Source organism: Pseudonaja textilis, chromosome 1 (assembly GCF_049901715.1).
Source record: "Pseudonaja textilis isolate UNSWEBS1 chromosome 1, rPseTex1.2, whole genome shotgun sequence".
NCBI classification, from domain to species: Eukaryota; Metazoa; Chordata; class Lepidosauria; order Squamata; family Elapidae; genus Pseudonaja; species Pseudonaja textilis.
Window position 1 is genome coordinate 80,021,714 of NC_141990.1, and position 19,894 is coordinate 80,041,607.

The 19,894-nt window shown below is 37.5% G+C and overlaps 1 protein-coding gene across 3 annotated transcripts in view; it reads left to right on the plus strand.

Moving 5' to 3' along the window:
* IPCEF1 (interaction protein for cytohesin exchange factors 1) overlaps positions 1-19,894 on the plus strand; it is a 43,973-nt gene that overhangs the window by 17,159 nt on the left and 6,920 nt on the right. For 2 of the 3 annotated variants that reach the window (XM_087939307.1, XM_026705031.2), the window contains 6 exons: positions 1,286-1,322; positions 1,837-2,006; positions 13,347-13,420; positions 13,893-13,964; positions 14,819-14,880; positions 16,668-16,759. In XM_087939307.1, coding sequence (XP_087795433.1) covers positions 1,286-1,322; positions 1,837-2,006; positions 13,347-13,420; positions 13,893-13,964; positions 14,819-14,880; positions 16,668-16,759 — 507 coding nt within the window. Of the gene's footprint in view, positions 1-1,285; positions 1,323-1,365; positions 1,488-1,836; positions 2,007-13,346; positions 13,421-13,892; positions 13,965-14,818; positions 14,881-16,667; positions 16,760-19,894 lie in introns of those variants that run through there. The other variant, XM_026705032.2, reaches the window with a different exon arrangement.

The following is a 19,894-nucleotide window of genomic DNA, read 5'->3' on the forward strand; positions in this document are numbered from 1 at the left end:
AAATGTGTTATGTTATGGAGAAATAGTTGTGAACTATCACAAGTAAAATGTGTTATGTTATGGAGAAATTTAAAAATTCAATAAGACAAAGTGTGGTGAATTGAGATACTAAAGCGAAGCATAACACCCTTTATTGCCAGGGTTGAACAAAGAACGTACAACTTTGCATACTTACATTGATTAAATATGTGAATGACCAGCTATGTGACACACCAATGGGTAAAACTTCATTCCGGTTCAAAATCTACAAATACATGACCACGGTAACCACACTACTTCCACTAGAGGTGATTCATATGTTTAACTGCTAGTCCTCAAGGAAGGATTCACTGTGTGATGTTTGTCAGTTGAACCCGCTCCAAACTCGATTGCAGAAGATAAGACTTCAGCAACAGAGTGGTCAACGCCTGGAACGCCCTACCCAACTCCGTTGTTACAGACTCAACCCTTCACAGCTTCAACCTCAAACTGTCTACCATGGCCCTTCCCCCATTCCTAAGAGGTCCTTAAAGGGGGTGTGCATAAGCGCACCAGCATGCCTACCATCCCTGTCTTACTGTCGCCATTTATCTGTATTTACTTCCTTTGTTCTTGTTTATGTTCACACTTATACTTGTTATCTTGTACATGTTTGACAAACAAACGAATAAATGAATAAATAAAATAAATAAACCTTCACATTTATGTCTCATCGATTTCAGTAGGATTACCTTGGCTGTGTTGTGGTACGAACTGGTGATAAAAATATAGGTTGAATCTCTCCTTCCCCTGATTCTCTGCCATGGGAATGGCTGCCGAGTAATACAAAGATAGGTGGTGGTTATGCCATGTGGGGTGTTCAGGTTTTCATACCTTACATACCACCGAGTCCTTGTTTTCACTGTGTTTTCTTTTACCCCTTGAATATTAGGGACCGATATAAAGCTGCAAAGCTTCATTTTTCAGATGGTTGCTTTTGGTTTGTGTTCCTGTATCTAGCCACCCTTACACAGACTAGCTTGCTGCAGGTGTGAAACAGGAAGCCACACTGAAAAAGAGAGAGAAAAGCGCAGTACTTTTTCTCTAGGAGCTCCACATGAATCAATTTTAATTAGAGCATGTTATGCTTCAGCTCCTGGCTTTCCCATTTGCTGTGTGGAGAGCCTGTTTGAAAGATTGCATTCTATAGCAAGCTCTACCTTCATCTCTTCTTCTTCTTCCTCCTCCTCCTCCTTTTCTGTCTTCTGCAAATGTTACAACACCAATTGAAATTTCCTCTTTTCTTTCTTTTCTGCGTGCCTTGCAGATCCCTTTGCGTCAGAAGACAAGGAAGAAAAATCAAGGTACTGAGTCTGCTTTGTTCCTCTTTTTGTTTATGAAACTGAGGGCTTTTCAAATTAGCTTGTGATAGTGCTGGTGGCGGCTGCTGTCTCGTACTCTGTTCAGTTTTGGGTTTGACTGACAGTGGAAAACAATGACATGCTCTTCATTTGGACTAAACTGCTTTGGTATGTCAATAATGGTGTCTGTGTGTGTATCTGCATTTGTGTGTGTGTGAAACAAGACAAATGTCTTATCAGCTGTGACAAATAATTTTGAGCAAATCAGCTTCGAAGGATATTTTAGCCATATTATTAATACTTGCTGGAGAGATCTCTAAGAGTAAAAACTAGCAGCTGATTTTCATTGGAAATGTATTTTCATTGTGAGGGATTTTTCCTGAAAGCATCACTTTCACTAATTTAACTTTGTGGACTGTTCATACCCTGAAAATCCCAGTGTGCATTTAAAAGTAAATATAGTACTCTGCTTGTTGTTGTTTTTTTCAAAAAGTGATATTTACTTCTAATTACATAGGTTTTCACAGCATGAGTCGCCGAAGGATCTCATGTAAGGATCTTGGATTGGCTGATTGTCAGGGTTGGCTGTATAAAAAAAAGGAAAAAGGAGGCTTTATTGGCAACAAATGGAAAAAGTTTTGGTGTGTCCTGAAGGCTTCGTCTTTATACTGGTACAGCTATCAGCTGGTAAGAATGTCAATCTCTTCATTTCTATAGATAAATCAAAATAGAATCTTACTTCCCTACAATGAAATCCTGCCTAAAATTCAAATTGTAGGTGTGTGTGTGTTTGTGTGTGTTTGTATCTGGTGCATTTTGGTGTCATATATGAGGTAATTCAACAATGGTGGGAAAGACACTGTTTTCTGACAGGAATAATTGTTTGTTTTTGATGAAAAATATTTAAGTAAAGCATATCTCATGAGGGAAGTTTGGGGCTTGTAAAAAGAGAACATATTTATTTCCCACTTGTGTGCAATCAAGCCTATCCACATTCTTTTTTCACCCAGTTTGTAAGGTAGGAAAGGGAAAATGTTATGACTGGAGTATGTTAGAATGACTATTCTTCCCCTCTACCCCTCTATGAGGCTAGCACCAACCCTGCTGGTCTTCTGGAAGGCCTTGAACTATGGTTTGGGAACTGGGTTGGGTGTAACATGATAGTGGAACTTGTTTGATGCTATGTATGACAATTAATGGAAATCATCTTGGGAGGTTTTACTGCTATTTTGTTTTTTTAAATTGGTTTCACCTTGTTTTTTAACATTCAGATTAGTTGTTTTAATGTTTTTATATACATTTAGATTATTATTTTGAATATTGTGCAAAATCACTATGTGGGACGGTCGGCAATATCAATGTGATTGAATCAGTCAACAAATGAAAGCTGTGTGTGTTCTCTTTGCCTAACTGTTCTCACTAGCTTGATGCAAGTGAATTTATAGATCGACAATCCAAGCAATCTCTTTATTGGATATAAGTGTTTATGTCCTACTTTTCTTACACCCATGTACAATTCACAGATGTCCTTTCCATTACAGCAGTATGGTTCCAAGATGGCATTTTCTAAATAATTTGAATGTGTCCTTCATTTTTTAGAAAGTTACACAGATAAATTAGTGTCAGCAAAGCACAATATAAATAGTTTCTGTTTCTATTATTGTTATTATGCCAACTGGTCTTTATCTGTCTTTTCCACTCTTGTGGTCTCCATGTTACAATACCTATAATTTGTAGTCACTGCCCTATTTGAAGATTGTAGGACTTGTGTTTGAATATGGATTTTTTTTTTTTTTACTAATACTGTGTTCATAAAGGTAATCTGGCATAACATTAAAAAAAAATAAACTAGGGGGTTACTAAATTTCTGTGCTTATGGTAACAGGACAAAGTACTATTCCCCCAAAGTATGATTCATTTGAGACTCCAGGATGATACTAGAATTATGGATCAATTTAAATATTGGGATTCTAATCCAATTTGAATACAGAACCAGTTCTTGTTGTCTTCTGGGAGTCCAGTAGTCAAGATGCTACTGTTGGTTTGATATTTTAAAAAAATAAATCTGACATCAGTATCTCTTTGATCCACTGTAAACTTTGGTAACTGTGGAGTCCTTGGTGCTCTCTTGGATATTTTCTTGAAGAGATTTTGTTATCGGACTAGACAACATCTTTAGTCCTAGAGGTTTAGTGCTAGAAGTTCTCCTTCATTAAGAAGTTTGTTCTAAGAGAATCCTACTCTTAAATCTATGTATATAACAGTATTTTAGTGATATCCTATTAAATGATAGCATGGATAGTGTGCATCAAGATTTTGGAGAGAAGTGTGTCCTGATTAGGTTTGAAGATATGAAAAGCTGAATTAGGGTTTATTACTGGCTTCCTCTTGCTTTTTGTTTTAACTGTGTTGTTAAACAGATAGTTTCGATTTTGGTTCACCAGTGCCTCTGAAATTTTACTGAAAAGAAGAATAGAAAAACATTATATAGACAAAATTAACAAGAATTATTTTAAGCCTGATTCTAAAATAGTTGAAGATATTCATGGAGAAAGCTACGCAACGTTGATTAACATGATTTGTTTGTTAAAAAATGAAATTATGGTCTTCATTACTGATTGCTCAATTTTGTTGATTCCTGTGTTATTCTTGGATAGGAGAATATATATGTATGGTATTCAGCTTTGCTCGGGTATTTTCCCACGTCATTATAGTTGTGCTTTTAAAGTTGTAGCAACGTTTCGGCAGAATCTCATCTGCCATCATCAGGCTTCTGTATTTAAAAGCACAACTATAATGACGTGGGAAAATACCCGAACAAAGCTGAATACCATACATATAAATACCTGCAAAAACTTAAGAAAAAAAAAATATATATATGGTATTCAGCTTTGTTCGGGTATCTGATGAACACAATACAGAAGCCTGATGATGGCAGATGAGATTCTGCCGAAACGTTGCTACAACTTTAAAAGCACAACTATAATGACTGTGGGAAAATACCCAAACAAAGCTGAATACTATACATGTAAGTACCTGTGAAAACTTAAGAAAACACACACACACACATATATATATGCCAGTGCAAGCAAACTGCTTGCACTGGAACGAAGCCAAAAGCACCAGCCTGAGGATGGCGAGTGGGACCTCACCGAGACGTCGCCAAGATACTCTTAATCTTACACAGGAAAAGACCTGAACACACCTAGACCTACATATCTGTACCTGTGAAAATCTACAAAAACATTATCTATCTATCTATCTATCTATCTATCTATCTATCTATCTATCTATCATCTATCTATGCATTTACCAGCTATTTCTATTGAAAACCTAGAGTGAATTAGTGTATTATAATATATTTAGGGTTTGCTATTAAGATTCAGACTATAGCAAGTCTTATGAACGATCAACACTTCTGAAAGTATCTTGCTGTTTTCTGTCCATAGTTTTGTTCCTTATAATCCTTTGGGATTTGATTTGTCACCATTGTCATGACATATCATGTCATCAACCATCAAACTACGATTATTATTCCAATGGCTATATGCTAACACAGTGATTCTCAACCTGTGGTCTGTAGACCCTGTGGGGCCACGATGTCATCAAAGGTGTCCACAAAGACTTGAAAAAATGTTATGATTTAAATCTTGAGTTAAATCTTGGTGGTCTGTTGCCACAAAAGGTATTTAAAGGGGGTCCATGGTGAAGAAAATGTTGGGAATCACTGTACAACCACTAGCATATAGTCCTCCCCATCCACATCTTTCTGAACTACCATTCCCTGCAGACTCTGCTTTCATTTCTAATTCCTGAATGTTTTTCATTTCTAATTCCCGAGAGTTCCAATTCTTGAGAAAGTCCTGCTCACCAATATTTAGAGAGCTACAGACTCTTCACATCTCATGTGACTAATGGGATGATATTGATTTCCACCTTATGACTCCCAGTGGTATCTTCCAGACCATTGTGGGAAAAGAATGCTGGACATGGCTGGACCTGGTAGGCCTTTGTTTTAGTCTAGCATGGCTTTTCTTGTATTTTCATTGTAATGTAGCCAAAATGATAAGAAGAACTCCATCTGCTCTATGTTTTTTCTCAATTTATTTATTTATTTATTATCCCATCTTTATTATTCTTTTTTATAAATAATTCAGCACACACGATACTCCTTCCTAATCCTATTTTGTCCACAATAATCCTGTGAGATGATTTGGAAAGAGAGTGACTGGCCCATAGTCACATGTAATCAGACAGGGCTCCAGAATATTTTGCAAGCAACAGAATAGTTCCATGATTGCCATTAATAGTGGGGAAGAAATGTATGAATTTCAGAAATTTATAATACAGCTGTCGATTTGGTTACAGAAACTGTATGATTTATTCATTACCTGTATTTCTAAACTGCCCTATCCCTCACAACTCAGGCCATTTGTTAAATATATGATACAATTAATAGGCTGAAAGTATAGAATATTTTGTGCTAATATAGCATAGCAGATTGGTTTCTGAATATGATAAGAGAGGTACATGCTGGAACTAAACCACGAGTGAGGATAAACAGAATGTGTATATTCAACATCAAACAGAATATGACCACTTGGTTGTTTAAAGAATTGATCTATAAACATATCAAGATGTTTTGGTGATATTACAGACTTTTTGGCAAAGTACATGAATGTACATTTTTGTATGAAGGTAACACCATGTTGTTGATTGAAAACCTGAAAGATTTTCAGTGAATATTAAGTTGTATGATGCAAAAAGAAATATGGATCTGAAAATGAATATATCAAAGGCAAACATATTTGTAGCTGACAGGAAAAATGGGGTGAATGATTGCATGTTATACTTAAATAAAATATAAACATATACTTTTGTACCGCAGCAGATTGTTTATTAAAGAGGTAAAAATTAAAGGGAAAATGTTTGGATGGGCAAATGTTAGTAGAATGGTGGTGGATAATATATAATATATGTAGTCTGTTCTGAGAAATTATTATCGTCAAATGAAAATGTCTGTGTATAAGAACATGATTTTGCTCAGCTTGTTACAAAACATGAGAGCTAGGTACGTCAAAAGAAATATAAAGAGTAAACTGAATGGAGAGGGTAGTGTCTGTGGTAAACCATGAAGAAAACAGAAGATGGACGAGTGCTGAATTATATAGACTGAATATAAAATGACTAACAGGTATATAAAAAAGATACATTGCAGTGAGTTGTTCTATAGACAGAATGAACATGGACTGGACTGAAAAGCAAATGCATGAAGAAAATGGAATGAACTGAGAAGAGAGGAAAGTGGAATTGGATGGAGTTGATGAATTTACAGAAGTGAGGAATTTAAAGGTCAAAAGGCAGTGCCTGAAGCAATACGTAGATGTGATAGGAACAGGGACTGTCTGAAGAGAGGAAAAGTGTGGAGAATTATAATGAATATTATTAATTTGTAAACTATTTCTTTCCTCCCTCCCTTTTATTATTTCTTATCTCTTTCCTGTCCCAAATATGCTTTTTCTTCCCCAAGAGGCCACTGGACTTTCTGTTTTTTCTTTGAAGATGTTTTGCTACTCATCCAAGAAGCTTCTTCAGAGCTAAAGAAGCTTCTTGGATGAGAAGTGAAATGTCTTCAAAGAAAACCCAGAAAGTCCAATTGCCTCTTGAAAAAAAGCACCTTTGGGACAACCATGACTAGATAACTGAGAATCTCTGTAGACATTTATCTCTTTCCTGTACTCTGCATTATATTGCTTAGCTTAAAAGGAAATGTGATGACTATATATATATATAAAGGACAAGGCTGGAAATAAGGTTTTGGCTGTGGTCTGTTGAGTCCCCAGAGAACTGCCACCACAATAAGACCTATATATTGTCCCTTACCTGTAGAGAAGTCTGGAGTTGATTCTTTTTGACAGTCTACACTGGAGGCATTCTGAACATCTTAGCAACCTTTAAGCACCAGTCTGTCTTCTATCTGGCCTCTGAAAGTTTGGAACTTTCCATAGGAGGTACCATGGATAACCAGACTAAAACTGCAGCCAGCAGCAATCTTTACTGAATAGTGAAGGAAAGAGAGATTCTGATAATTGAATTTTATCTGATCATGAAGGCTCTGCAACTAGAAATCATAGCTGATCAATAGAAGTCTTGCTCTTTTTAGGTTACTACTCCACAAGTGATTTTTGATGAATAAAGAGCAACTAAAAGTTTATTCATCTTACATAAGAAATGCTCTTATAAGTTGAAAACATGTGGTACTCCAAGTACTTAAGGCAGTGATAGCTAAACTTTTCTGGACTGAGTGGCCAAAGCATGCACGTATGCCTGAACCCCCAAAATACAATGCGTTCCCACACTCCCCGGCAGAGGCGGTATTCAGCCAGTTCTGACATTTTGCTATTTTACTATTTTATGACCTTATTTGCTACAGCTGTTAAGTGAATCCCTGTAGTTGTTAAGTCAGTAGAACAGTTGTTAAGTAAATACGGCTTCCCCATTGACTAGAATAAAATAGAATAACAGAGTTGGAAGCAGAGGTGGTGTTTAGCAGGTTCTGACCAGTTCTGGAGAACCGGTAGCAGAAATTTTGAGTAGTTCGGAGAAGCGGCAAATTGCACCTCTGACTGGCCCCGCCCCCATCTATTCTCTGCCTCCCGAGTTCCAGCTGATCGGCTGAGTCTTTTTTTGTTAACCTGCACATGAGAACAGAGCTGGAAAGCAGGTTAGCAGGGTGGGGAGTGAATGGAGATTTTGCAGTATCCTTCCCCTGTCATGCCCACCAAGCCATGCCCACCAAGCCACACCACATCTACCAAGCCACATCACGCCCACCAAGCACAAAACCGGTAGTAATTTTGAATATCACCATTGCCCCCCAGGCATGCACCTTGCCCCCTGTGCCCCACCTTCTCCACACATGCATGCGCAACCCCTACATGCCCTTGCCCATGCGCCTGCAGCCCACACACATGTACGTACAGCTCCCTGCATGTGCCCTGTCCCCATGCATGCACAGCAGAGACCCAAAGGCCAGCTGGCCAGCAGGAGGCACACATGCATGTGCATCAGAGATGAACTGGGTCGACGGCTTGCGTGCCATCAGAGAGGGCGCTGCATGCCACCTCTGGCGCATGCCATAGGTTCGCCATCACAGACTTAAGGCATCAGTCACATGTGCAGACATGTGTCTCTCCCACCTAATAGTCACATGGTGGAAAGCAATGGATTTCTTTGGTCATGTGGCTAACCTCAGGCCCTCTAATCCCAGCGTAAAATAAGGACTTGAAATTAAATAACCTCATAATTCTAGAATGATCTTTTATGCCCAAGGGAGAGAGATTCATTAACTGTGAGAAGGAAAAAGTTTTTCCATGAATGCCTGTCAGTGGAAGACCCCAGACCTCAGGAGCAAAGAAAATATTTTTAGTACTAGAACAGAACTTATGATTCAGGTTTCACTTCCACATGGAAACAGTTAACTGCCAAGCAAAGACAATTGCTGTGCAAGCATTCATTTTCTTTGTACCACTGTGAGATGAAATGCTCTAATGCACCCATAATGTCTTCGTCTAAAGAAGATAGTTCCAATAATGGGAATGCTTTCTTGAACCCAGTGCCATGTTGAGAAGTTAAATTCCATTGTTTTTGGTTATCAGAGATGGAGACAGCTTGAACCCAAATTCTCTTGTTGAGGAAGACTACTGTATCCTAACCATTTTGGCCAGATATAACTTTTCGGTTTCAGATTTATTTTATGCACCTAATAGGTGTTTAGCTGAGCTGGTGAATCAGTTTGTATAACCAAAGCATTTGCTAGCATCTATTTTTCTTGGGGCTTCCCTATAAACAGGTGATTTCTGTTAACAAGAGTGCACTGGGTATAAACATTGCAAGGCTGTTTTATGCCTCTCTATAGAAATAGAATTTTTAAGATCAAAAGCTTTTTCTGCAAGCAGAAATTGTAATTGCAACCTAGCACCCATTATTTCCTGGGGTTTTAGGAATATGGTGATTTGTAACCTTCACTATTCTCTGCAATCCTATCCTCATTTCACAATCAAATGTTGTAAATGGAAATTTTAGGCACTGATCTGTTTGTGGAGGCAGATACCTTAGTTGCAGAAACCTTGTTCACCCTTTGATTGCCTGGCCTGCCATGCTCACTTTATTCTTCTTCAGGATGGGAAGTAATATTTTTTTAATGAAGGAAGAAGACTATTGTCTCAGAACAATATCTTTTGTCGCCCAGAGATTCGGGGAAATGTAACTTAGCAACAGCAGATTGGTGCAGTGTATCTCCTAGTCTGTCAGTAAGATCCCAGAGAATAGAAATATTAGTTAGGCTTTTAAATTAATTCAGCCTACATTCTGCCCTTTCCACATATATTTGCCAATTATGTGAGGGTCAATTCTCATTGAATCACGGTGGCTGGTAGCAAATAGGGATCTACTTTAGATTTTAGCAAATCCTGAAATGAACCATGCAAAGTCAGACACGGTGACTGACTGATTGATTATTGGTATCAAGTTGTTTTTGAATCCTAGCAACTACATGGATAGACTTTCTCCAGGGTGATTTATCCTGTTCATTTATCATTGCTGTAACTGAGGCCATCCATCTTGCTGCTGGTCATCCTCTTCTTCCCTTTCCTTCTGCCTTAACTTGCGTTAGATTCTTTCCCAGAGAACTAGGAATTCTTTTTAAAAACCCACCGATGTGAATCTGAATCCCCCCTAAAGTATTGTTAGTGATTCAGAATATGTAAAATAATAGGGATTACTTTTATTTATCTGTTTATTTCATGCACCTGATAGATGTTTAGCTGAGCTGGTGAATCAGTTTGTGTAACCAAAGCCAATGCAAGGGATACATGGCCTTCAAGACTCTTTGTCTTGGGGAAAACGTCACAATTAGATTGTCAACTCAAAAAACATTTCTATTGATGTTTTATAGTTGCCAACAGAAAGGGAGAGGGGAAAGGGGTTTGAAAGGGCAGTGCGACAGTTTGGAATTGAAAGTGTATTCCAGGCAAAGTTTTTCAGAGATTGTAACTAGGTTACTGAAGTTTCTGCCGTGCAAAAATCCAACTAGAGAACGTAATTGATGACACTTGGCTATGGACGTGTTTCATTGGAGAATATGAATTATGATACACCCAGAGGGGTGGGTGGGTGGAAATCAGGATCAAGGGTGAAAGTGAATTATGTGTCTCAGAGTCTGCTACACCCAGGTTGTGCCGGCATGTTAAAACCCAATATTTCCTATTAAGTTTTAGAAGTTTGGCTCGAGACTCATGATTTAATTGGAGTAACTACCAGAATCCTGACAGAGAAAAGGAGAGAATTTTGTTACTGATGGATCTACTTTGTAACTATAGTAAATGGTTTACCAAAACTGTCCAGCAGTTCTCAATCAAGAACCAAGATCACACAAAGTGTTAATACCACACTTTATAATGCCTTGGTAAGGCCACACTTGGAATACTGCATCCAGTTTTGGTCACCACGATGTAAAAAAGATGTTGAGATTCTAGAAAGAGTGCAGAGAAGAGCAACAAAGATGATTAGGGGACTGGAGGCTAAAACATATAAAGAACAGTTGCTGGAACTGGGTATGTCTAGTCTGATGAAAAAAAGGACTAGGGGTGACATGATAGCAGTGTTCCAATATCTCAGGGGCTGCCACAAAGAAGATTTAGAGGTCAAGCTATTCTCCAAAGCAGCTGAGGACAGGACCAGAAGCAATGGGTGGAAACTAATCAAGGAGAGAAGCAACTTAGAATTAAAGCAGAAATTTCCTGGCAGTTAGAACAATTAATCAGTGGAACAAGTTGCCTCCAGAGCAAGTAACTGCTCCAACACTGGAATTTTTTAAGAAGAAATTGGATAACCATTTGTCTGAAGTGGTGTAGGGATTCCTGTCTAAGCAGGGGATTGGACTAGAAGACCTCCAAGTTCCCTTCCAACTCTGTTATTGTATTGTATTGTGTTGTGTTGTGTTGTGTTGTGTTGTATTCTATTCTATTCTATTGTGCTTTAGGGGGTTACATATTATATTAGGTTCTAGCTAATAATTCTCATGAAAGTGGGGATATTAAAAAAGGTTTTTATGAAATTGTATATTATGACAAGTGCTTGTTCATGTTCTTCTATTTCTACCAGGGTTTGTTCCATATCTATCTATCCCTCTTTCCTACTTGACAATAGGGACAGTTTAACAGATTGCACGAAAGGTATTAAATAGGGTTTAGTTCACTAATATCTGAACCAGTTTTTCTGATCTTTTATTTGCTAATTTTTTTGACCAGGGAATGGGCAGCTGACTCACATTCCATTCCACTCACATTCCATAATAAAAATTAATGAACGGAGCTTTCTAAAACCTTGCAGGCTTCTTACTTGGTGCCATATGTGAGAAATGCAGTTTTCACAAGTACAAAAATCCACTAGTTTTACTCCTGGGGGTGTGTGTGTGGATTTCATAGCATATTCTACAGTATACTCTATATTAGAGCATACTCTAATATAAAATTTGAGAATGACAATTATTTCTGCACCTTCCACTAGAACGATACATGGTCAATGATATATCAGTCACCAATCTTCTTCTTTACTTCCCCTTTTGAAATATCTTAGAAGCGGATGACTTAGCAGCTTTCTATTAATAGGAAATGGTATCTACTGTCTTACATTCAGAAAAATCAGCTAATGAATGATGTGCTCATATACACCCATGGTAACGTCATACTGGTAGTCCTTGACTTACAACCACATGTGAGCCCAAAATTTCTGTTGTTAAGTGAGTTTTGCCCCATTTTACGACCTTTCTTGTCACAGTTGTTAAGTGAATCATTGGTCATAAATATGAACCAGTTGCCAAGCATCTGAATTTTGATCACAGGATTACGGGGAAGCTGCAAAGGTTGTAACTGTGAAAAATGGTCAAAAGTCACTTTTTTCAGTGCCATTGTAACTATGAATAATCACTGAATGGACTGTTGTATATTGAGGACTATCTGTATTTGCTTGTCTGTTTGTTTTGTTTACACATGAACTGATCTGAATTTCTGCAGTTCTATTAGAGTACACAGTTAGTTTCGATTTTACAGCTGTCTAGAATTCTATGAGCTAGTGAGAGAATATAAATTCTATATTATCCAATTAAGTAATTGGTAAACATTTGAGCATAAGAATGCAGGGAGCAAAGACCCTATATACGAGGGCTATCCACAAAATAAATTACGTTTTCATCTGTAGCAAGAAGGGGCGGGGCTAGCGCGGCCATCTTTGGTCTGTGGGTGCGCTGCTCAGTCTGAATCTAGTCGTGCGAGTGGGAGGTTCGTATCGTTGCCCGTTATTTCACAGCAAACGTTTGAAATGTGTGCTGCAATTGAAAATCCCGCGAGTTGTGAGGTGTGATCAGTGATAAGGTTTTTGTTGGCAAAAAACCATAAACTGTTTGAAATTTCCATCCTCGTAAGAAAAGCAATTCAGAACAAGTGTAGAGGAAAGTTAAGCTCGAAAAATTTGTTTTTGCATGACAATGCTCGACCACACACAGCAAATCGCACTCGAGAAGTCCTGAATGCTTTCAAGTGGGAGATTTTTCCTCATCTGCCCTACAGCCCCGATCTTGCACCAGGAGGCTGAATTTTATGACAATGGAATTACAAAGCATGTTCACTGCTATGATAAGTGCCTCAATTTGTTCGGTGAATATGTTGAAAAGTAGTATTTAAGTGTCACTTTCAAGTGTATATAATAAATTTTTTTTCCTACACTTTGTTTTTTTTCTATCGCAAAACGTAATCTATTTTGTGGATAGCCCTCGTATTTCATTCCCTATTTGTTTACACTACTGAGAAAATCCCTCAGAATATACTATGGTTTACAATTTAGTTCAAGAAGCTAAAATATCTTTTCCATAATGTGAACCATGATATGAAGTTCAATTAATTTCCAATATCTAATTTTGATGAATAACAGGGCATATATAAATATTTTGTGGTTCCCTCCCCCCGTTAGGCAGAGAAAGCAGAAGGCTTCCTCAACCTTCCCAACTTCACAGTGGATCAAGCAACAGAATGCAAGAAAAAACAGTAAGTCTATCATTTTTATTTCGGTCTTTGGGAAAATTACAAATTATTTTGAAGTTATTGTGAATTATGAAAAAAATTAAGCAGAAGCTGGGATTGAACATTGTTAAGCAATGGAAAAAGGAGTGCACAATATTGCAGCCTAGTAGATTTTCAAAAAAATTTGCATTTCATTACAATAATTAAAACTTATACATAAGATTTTCCTAGGTTAGTGGCTGTTTTCAGCTCTTGACACAGTATGGATTTAAGATGAAATATGAGATTGAGATTGCTCAAGTCATCTTGAGAGCAAGATCTTCTTAACTTGTTTGAATTACCTGGATATTTTGCCCCCCACGATAGTCTTCTGGAATACCTCATGAAACTAGGTTTTGGGGATATTTCATTGTATTGAAACCTTTCTGATTCTTTCATTCAGCCTAACTTTTAGAAAGTCTAACTTTTTCCCATATATTTTAATTTGTTTTGGAAGCGCGATGAAGATCACACACCCACAAATCAAGACATTCTATTTTGCAGCAGAAAATGCACATGAAATGAATATGTAAGTAAAAATAAATATGGAACTTCAATTTCTTTCAGTGGATTGATTGTATTGTTTTGATTATGATTTCTATGTAGACCGTTGTCTAAAGTGTCAGTTCAATGGCACTAGTTAAGGTGATGGCCTACAAACTAGGAAACTGTGAGTTCTAGTCCCCCTTTAGGCTTGAAAACTAACTGGGTGACTTTGGGCCAGTAACTTTCTCCCTCAGTCCAACTTACCTCACAGGGCTGTTGTGACCAAAGTAGGATGAGGAAGGAGTATTATGTAAATTCACTGTGTGGAGTTACTTATAAAGTAATCAAGGCAGGATAAAAAAAATTATCAAAGATAAAATAAAATAATAAAGCTCAGGAAAAAACAAACATAAGATGTCTGTCTTTTTTCCTGATCACATATCTTCATGGCTGAATGTAAAATCAGCAAGGACCTTACTTCTTTTTCTTTCTCTCATCCACTGATCCGTGCAAACATATTCAACTCCATCTTTGCTATGGCTCAACAGTTTCTAAGTAAAACGCACTCAAGAAGATTGCAAATGGGGAAAGTTAAACTTCACCTCTCAGTTCTCCATTCAGTTCAGGAAACATGTCAGGGAACTGTATAAATGTTTTATAGAAATAATAAATAAATTTGAATTGTACACAGCAGTGGAAGTGCAAATAAATATCTTCAATTATTTTCATTTGAGTGAAGATCTTTAATAGGAATCATGTTTGCTTGGTAGGTTTGATTTAGTTTACTTTAATAAACACTCTGGTAAATTACGTGAACACATATTAATTAGTTCACACTTTTTAAAGACAGACTTGATATGACATTCTATTTAAATGTATCTCCATTTTAAATTTCAGATGGCTAAATAAATTAGGTGTGGCAGTCCTAGAGCAACAGGCTAATAAAAAAAATGAAGAAGGTAAGTTCAGATGTCAACTTTTTACAAGGAATCTCACTGTGCTTTTGTATATGAAGACTACTGTTTATAAAAAAAACAATAGGGAGTTTAAATATTTGATTAGACCAAAATGAATCCTTAGTATTGAACAACTTCTAACATTTTGCAGGATAGGGACAGGATTAGTTCTGGGATATGAGAGGATTTGGTTCAGTGTACATTCTTAAGCCATCTGACTCAATTTCTATTTGTACCAAAACAAAGAATATAGCAGTTACCAAGGGTGCTACTGGTTTGGCCTGGTTCTGTAGAACCAGTAGTTCTAAAGAGCAGCAGACACTAAGCAGCTACTCTGTTTAGCAAGTTCAGTCACTTTAACAGGCTTGTTTTATCCTAATACTGTCAAAGCCTAGCAAAATTTCACTTCCCTGTTGAGTCTCATCTGAAACAAAGGATGAAAATGAGTGACATATTTCTGGGCATGTTCTTGATAGATGTAAGTATCACTGATGGCCTGAAAAATTTAGCCTCTTCTTGCAGGATGGCTTTTGCTACTATAAAATCCAAACAGTAATTTTCAAAAGGAGAACAGTTTTGGGCAGAGAAGAAATTAATCAGTCTCTGGGTTACTGTGTGTTGTTAGGCAGAGTTATAAAGACCTAATACCTCAACCCAGGAAGGGAATCAAGTGACTTTCTTGTTTGATGTTCCTGATTACGTAGGTGCAATTAAGGGTTGGGCTTTGATTAGATGATGCTAATCAGTTTTGTTGCACTATATGTGATATTTTAAAAAGGCCTATTCTTTTCCCATGTGAATCAGGATGGGGTGTAAAAAAATCCAGGATGGTATCAATGATTGTGTGATTGCAGCCCTAATTGTTTTGAAGCAGGTGACACAAGGAACACATGTAAAAAGGGGCAGGGCTTCAATGATGTCATCAAAGCCACTATCTTGACTTTTCTGACCCCTCCATGGCTATCCGTAAATATCCAGAGCTTTGGGTTTTTTTCATATTTCCAATAGAAAGCATCAACTAATAATCTGTTTAAAAAAAAACAAAAGCAGAAGAGGAGGTTTAATCCAGCAACCCATAGTAAAGGTAGAACTATACAAATAGCATCCTTGGATACTTTAAAAAGTGACCACACTGACTTGCAAAAGAAATCATTTGAAAGAGAAATCCAAATGTAGAAAGAGTAAAGAAAAAGTGGGATGGAATCAGATTATCGTATAATATAGATTTACTGGTAATTTGAGTCTGGCTAAACTGTGATTTTGCCAATGATGTAAATGCAGAAAGTCCTTCCTTTTTTCTATTTACTAGGGCTTATGTATTGTTCAGTCCAAAGTCTATTCTAATATAGACTGAACATATGGTAACTCATTCCATTCTAACAGATGTAATCACCATGTTTCTGGTGATTAAAACGGTAGTTTACACAAGGATTTTATTTGCTCCTGTACAGTGACTTTTGCATTGCCTTTGTGAACATTTGGCTACTTCTCTTGTTATTTCTTGCTACAAGAGGCTTTATACATCTATTCTATTCTATTCTATTCTATTCTATTCTATTCTATTCTATTCTATTCTATTCTATTCTATTCTATTCTAAAAGTGGGTAGAAAAAAACAAAAGTTGTTCTTCAGGAAAGAAGTTTGCATTCAAAATACCCTTTCTGAACGATAGGGTCAGAAATCAATGTGTTCTGCTTTCAATTAAAGTGATCGTGAAAATATGCATTATTTTACAGGGCATTAAAAATAGAATGTCTTCCACATTTTTAATGGTTGCAATCTTGTTTCAGAATGCTATAGTGAAAGTGAGCATGAAGATCCAGAAATAAATGCAGAGACACCACCCCCTCCATATTCAGATCAGTTGCTGCTGTCTAATTTGGTATGAATTATAGTAATTAACTTGCTTCCATTTGCTAAATGGCCTTGTCCAAATGTCACCCTGTACGTTTTAAAAGAGAGCTCCAAGACAAGCAATCCGTAGAAAGAGTTGTGAATTGTTTATACTGTTTAAAACTAGTCATGTGACGAAAGAAATGTTAAGCGATTCGCTATGGTATTTTTTTTGTTTGTTTCTTTTAAAGTATCATTTCTTTTAAACTACCAGTCATGTAATCCTCTCCAGGCAGTTTATAATTTCAAAATGCATAACAAATTCAAGATGATGGCCAGGGTGGTACAATCAAAGCACTACACATACCAAAGGTGGATTTTTGACCAAAGGTCAAAGGTTGCCCTGTTGGTTTAAAAAAAAAACCTTGCACAGTGGGATGCAAGGAATTGAGGAGAAAAGTTTCTACGATAGAGGAAACTAGAGTTTCTACTATTCTCCAGCTACCAAGGGAATACAGCAGGGGTCCCCAAACTTGGCACCTTTAAGACTTGCAGACTTCAATTCCCAGAATCATCACACGAGGAAAGGTTCATCACACAAGCACACCATGGTTCTCTTCCCTTACAACAGTTTGATTTATTTATCAAAGAATTGTCAGAGTATATTCATGAACTGGAACAGAGCTTAGTAACAAGGTCAGCCAATGAGAGCTGACTTGGGGGCTGAAACTTAAAGAGAGAACAAACAAGCAGGCACATTAGGGACTGGGATATGCTGTAGCCCATCCCTCAGAGCATCAGGAAAGGAACAGAAAAATGGCACCTTCATTTGAAGAGGAGATTAGAGATGATGGGAACTAAGAAGGAGGCTAGAGGAAACAAGAGTTTGTACTATTCTCCAGCTACCAAGGGAATACAGCAGGGGTCCCCAAACTTAGCAACTTTAAGACTTGTAGACTTCGGGTGTTGAAGTCCACAAATCTTAAAGTTGCCAAGATTGGAGACCTCTGGAATATAGTAAAATATTTGGGTTGTGCTTCTTCTGGAAGCCTATCAGCATCTATAATGAGTTTCTCAGCCTCAACAATTTTAAGTTGTTTGGACCTCAAGCCCCAGAATTCCGCAGCAAGTATGCTGACTTGTGGCCCATGTATGTTAAAATTGCTGAAGTTGAGAAATACTGGGATATGTGATAGAACAAAGAGGTTCCGGGGAAAGAATATTTTAGCCAGCATTAGTAAGAACTTATCAAAAGAACCGCAGTCAGATAAATTTCACATTCTTGGTTTAGAGAATAAGCCTTTCAAAATAGCATCTTCTGGACTATGTAGGGTAAAATTTGTAAAAATAAACGTAATGTATCTGCGACAGACTCTATGAAAGCATTGAGGATTAAAATGATTTAAACTGCCTCAGTGTTTATCCTGAATTATGGTTCCATGTAATTCAGACAGCCCAGTTTCTAGCTGTTATCCCCAACAATTACTTCTAAATATTCACCAGTGAGGTATTTTACATAGAATTAATGGCCTTTTGCTGGGGGAAAGGAAAGATGCCTGGCTCATACAGGTTTTAGACTTGTCAAGTTTGCAAATATCAAATAAGGAATTATGTTATTAGAACAGAGGGCCACGCGCATGCCAATATTTTCTCCTAATAGTTTTCTTCTGTTTTTAGTAAGATAAGGTAATCCTTTCCATGGACTTGCATAGGCAATGTGCCTCCAACTCAGTTCAATTACATGGTGCACCCACATGCAGAGATATGCACCCATACACACATACATGCACATTGCCTATGCAAGTCCATGGTAGGAAAAAAAATAAATTTAATTAAACACATTTTCCTATTTTATGGTGAAAAAGGTCTGTAATTCTGAAAACCTCCTTACCAGAGGAATAGGCTATTTATTTTATTTATTTATTTTGTCAAGCATGCATTTGATAATAAATAGATATGAATAAAGGGGAACATTAAGACAGGGAGGGTAGGCACATTGGTGTGCTTATGCACACCCCTTACAGACCTTTTAGGAATGGGTGAGGTCAACAGTAGACAGTCTGAGGTTAAAGTGTTTGGGGAAGAAACCATAGAGTTAGTAGAGTATTCCAGGCATTGACCATTCTGCTGAAGACGTATTTCCTGCAATCAAGTTTTGTGCAGTTTACCCTGAGTTTGTACCTATTGTGTGCTTGTGTATTGCTGCGGTTGAAGCTGAAGTAGTCATTGACAGGTAGGACATTGAACTAGATAATTTTATGTACTATACTTAGGTCAAACTGAAGGAGTCATAGTTCTAAGTTTTCTAAGCCTAAAATTTCAAGTCTGAAGGCATAGAGTATTCTGTTGCAAGTAGAGGAATGGAGGACTCTTCTCGTGAAATATTTCTGGACTCTCTCGATTGTATTAATGTCCGACATGCAGTGTGCATTCCAGACAAATGAGCTGTATTCAAGAATTGGTCTAGCAAATGTTTTGTATGCCCTAGTCAGTAGTACAATATTACTGGAGAAAAAGCATCACAGAATTAGGTTGACAAGTCTTAATGCCTTAATGCCTTAATGCCTAATGTTGTTACAGTGGGCTGTAGCATTTAGATCATCAGAGATGAGAACTCCAAGGTCCTTGACAGAGTGAGGGTCCCTGTCTATTGTTCCCTGTTTTTGTCATTTTCGTTGCAGCCTTCCTATGCGATTCTGAGAGATCCTCCAACCTTCAGAATAGATTTTGTATGGGAAAAAAATGTACAGGTGGTCCTCGACTTACAACCACAATTGAGCCCAACATTTCTGTCGTTAAGTGAAACATTTCTTAAGAGGGTTTTGTCCATGTTGCGATTTTTCTTGTCAAGTGAATCACTGAAATTGTTGAGTCCGTAACATGGTTATTAAGTAAATCTGGCTTCCCCTTTGACTTTGCTTGTCAGAAGTCACAGGTGGGGATCATGTCATCCCCACCAGGACACTGCAACTGTCATAAATATGAACCAGTTGTACAGCAGCTGAATTTTGATCACATGACTGCAGGGATGTTGCAACAATCATACGCGTGGACAATGATTAGGAGTCACTTTTTTTCAATCCTGTTCTAAGTTCAAACAGTCACTAAAGGAATTGTTGTAAATCAAGGACTACCTGTACCCATAAAAAAATCATCTTGTCCTTGAGAAGAGCACTTCCTGTGG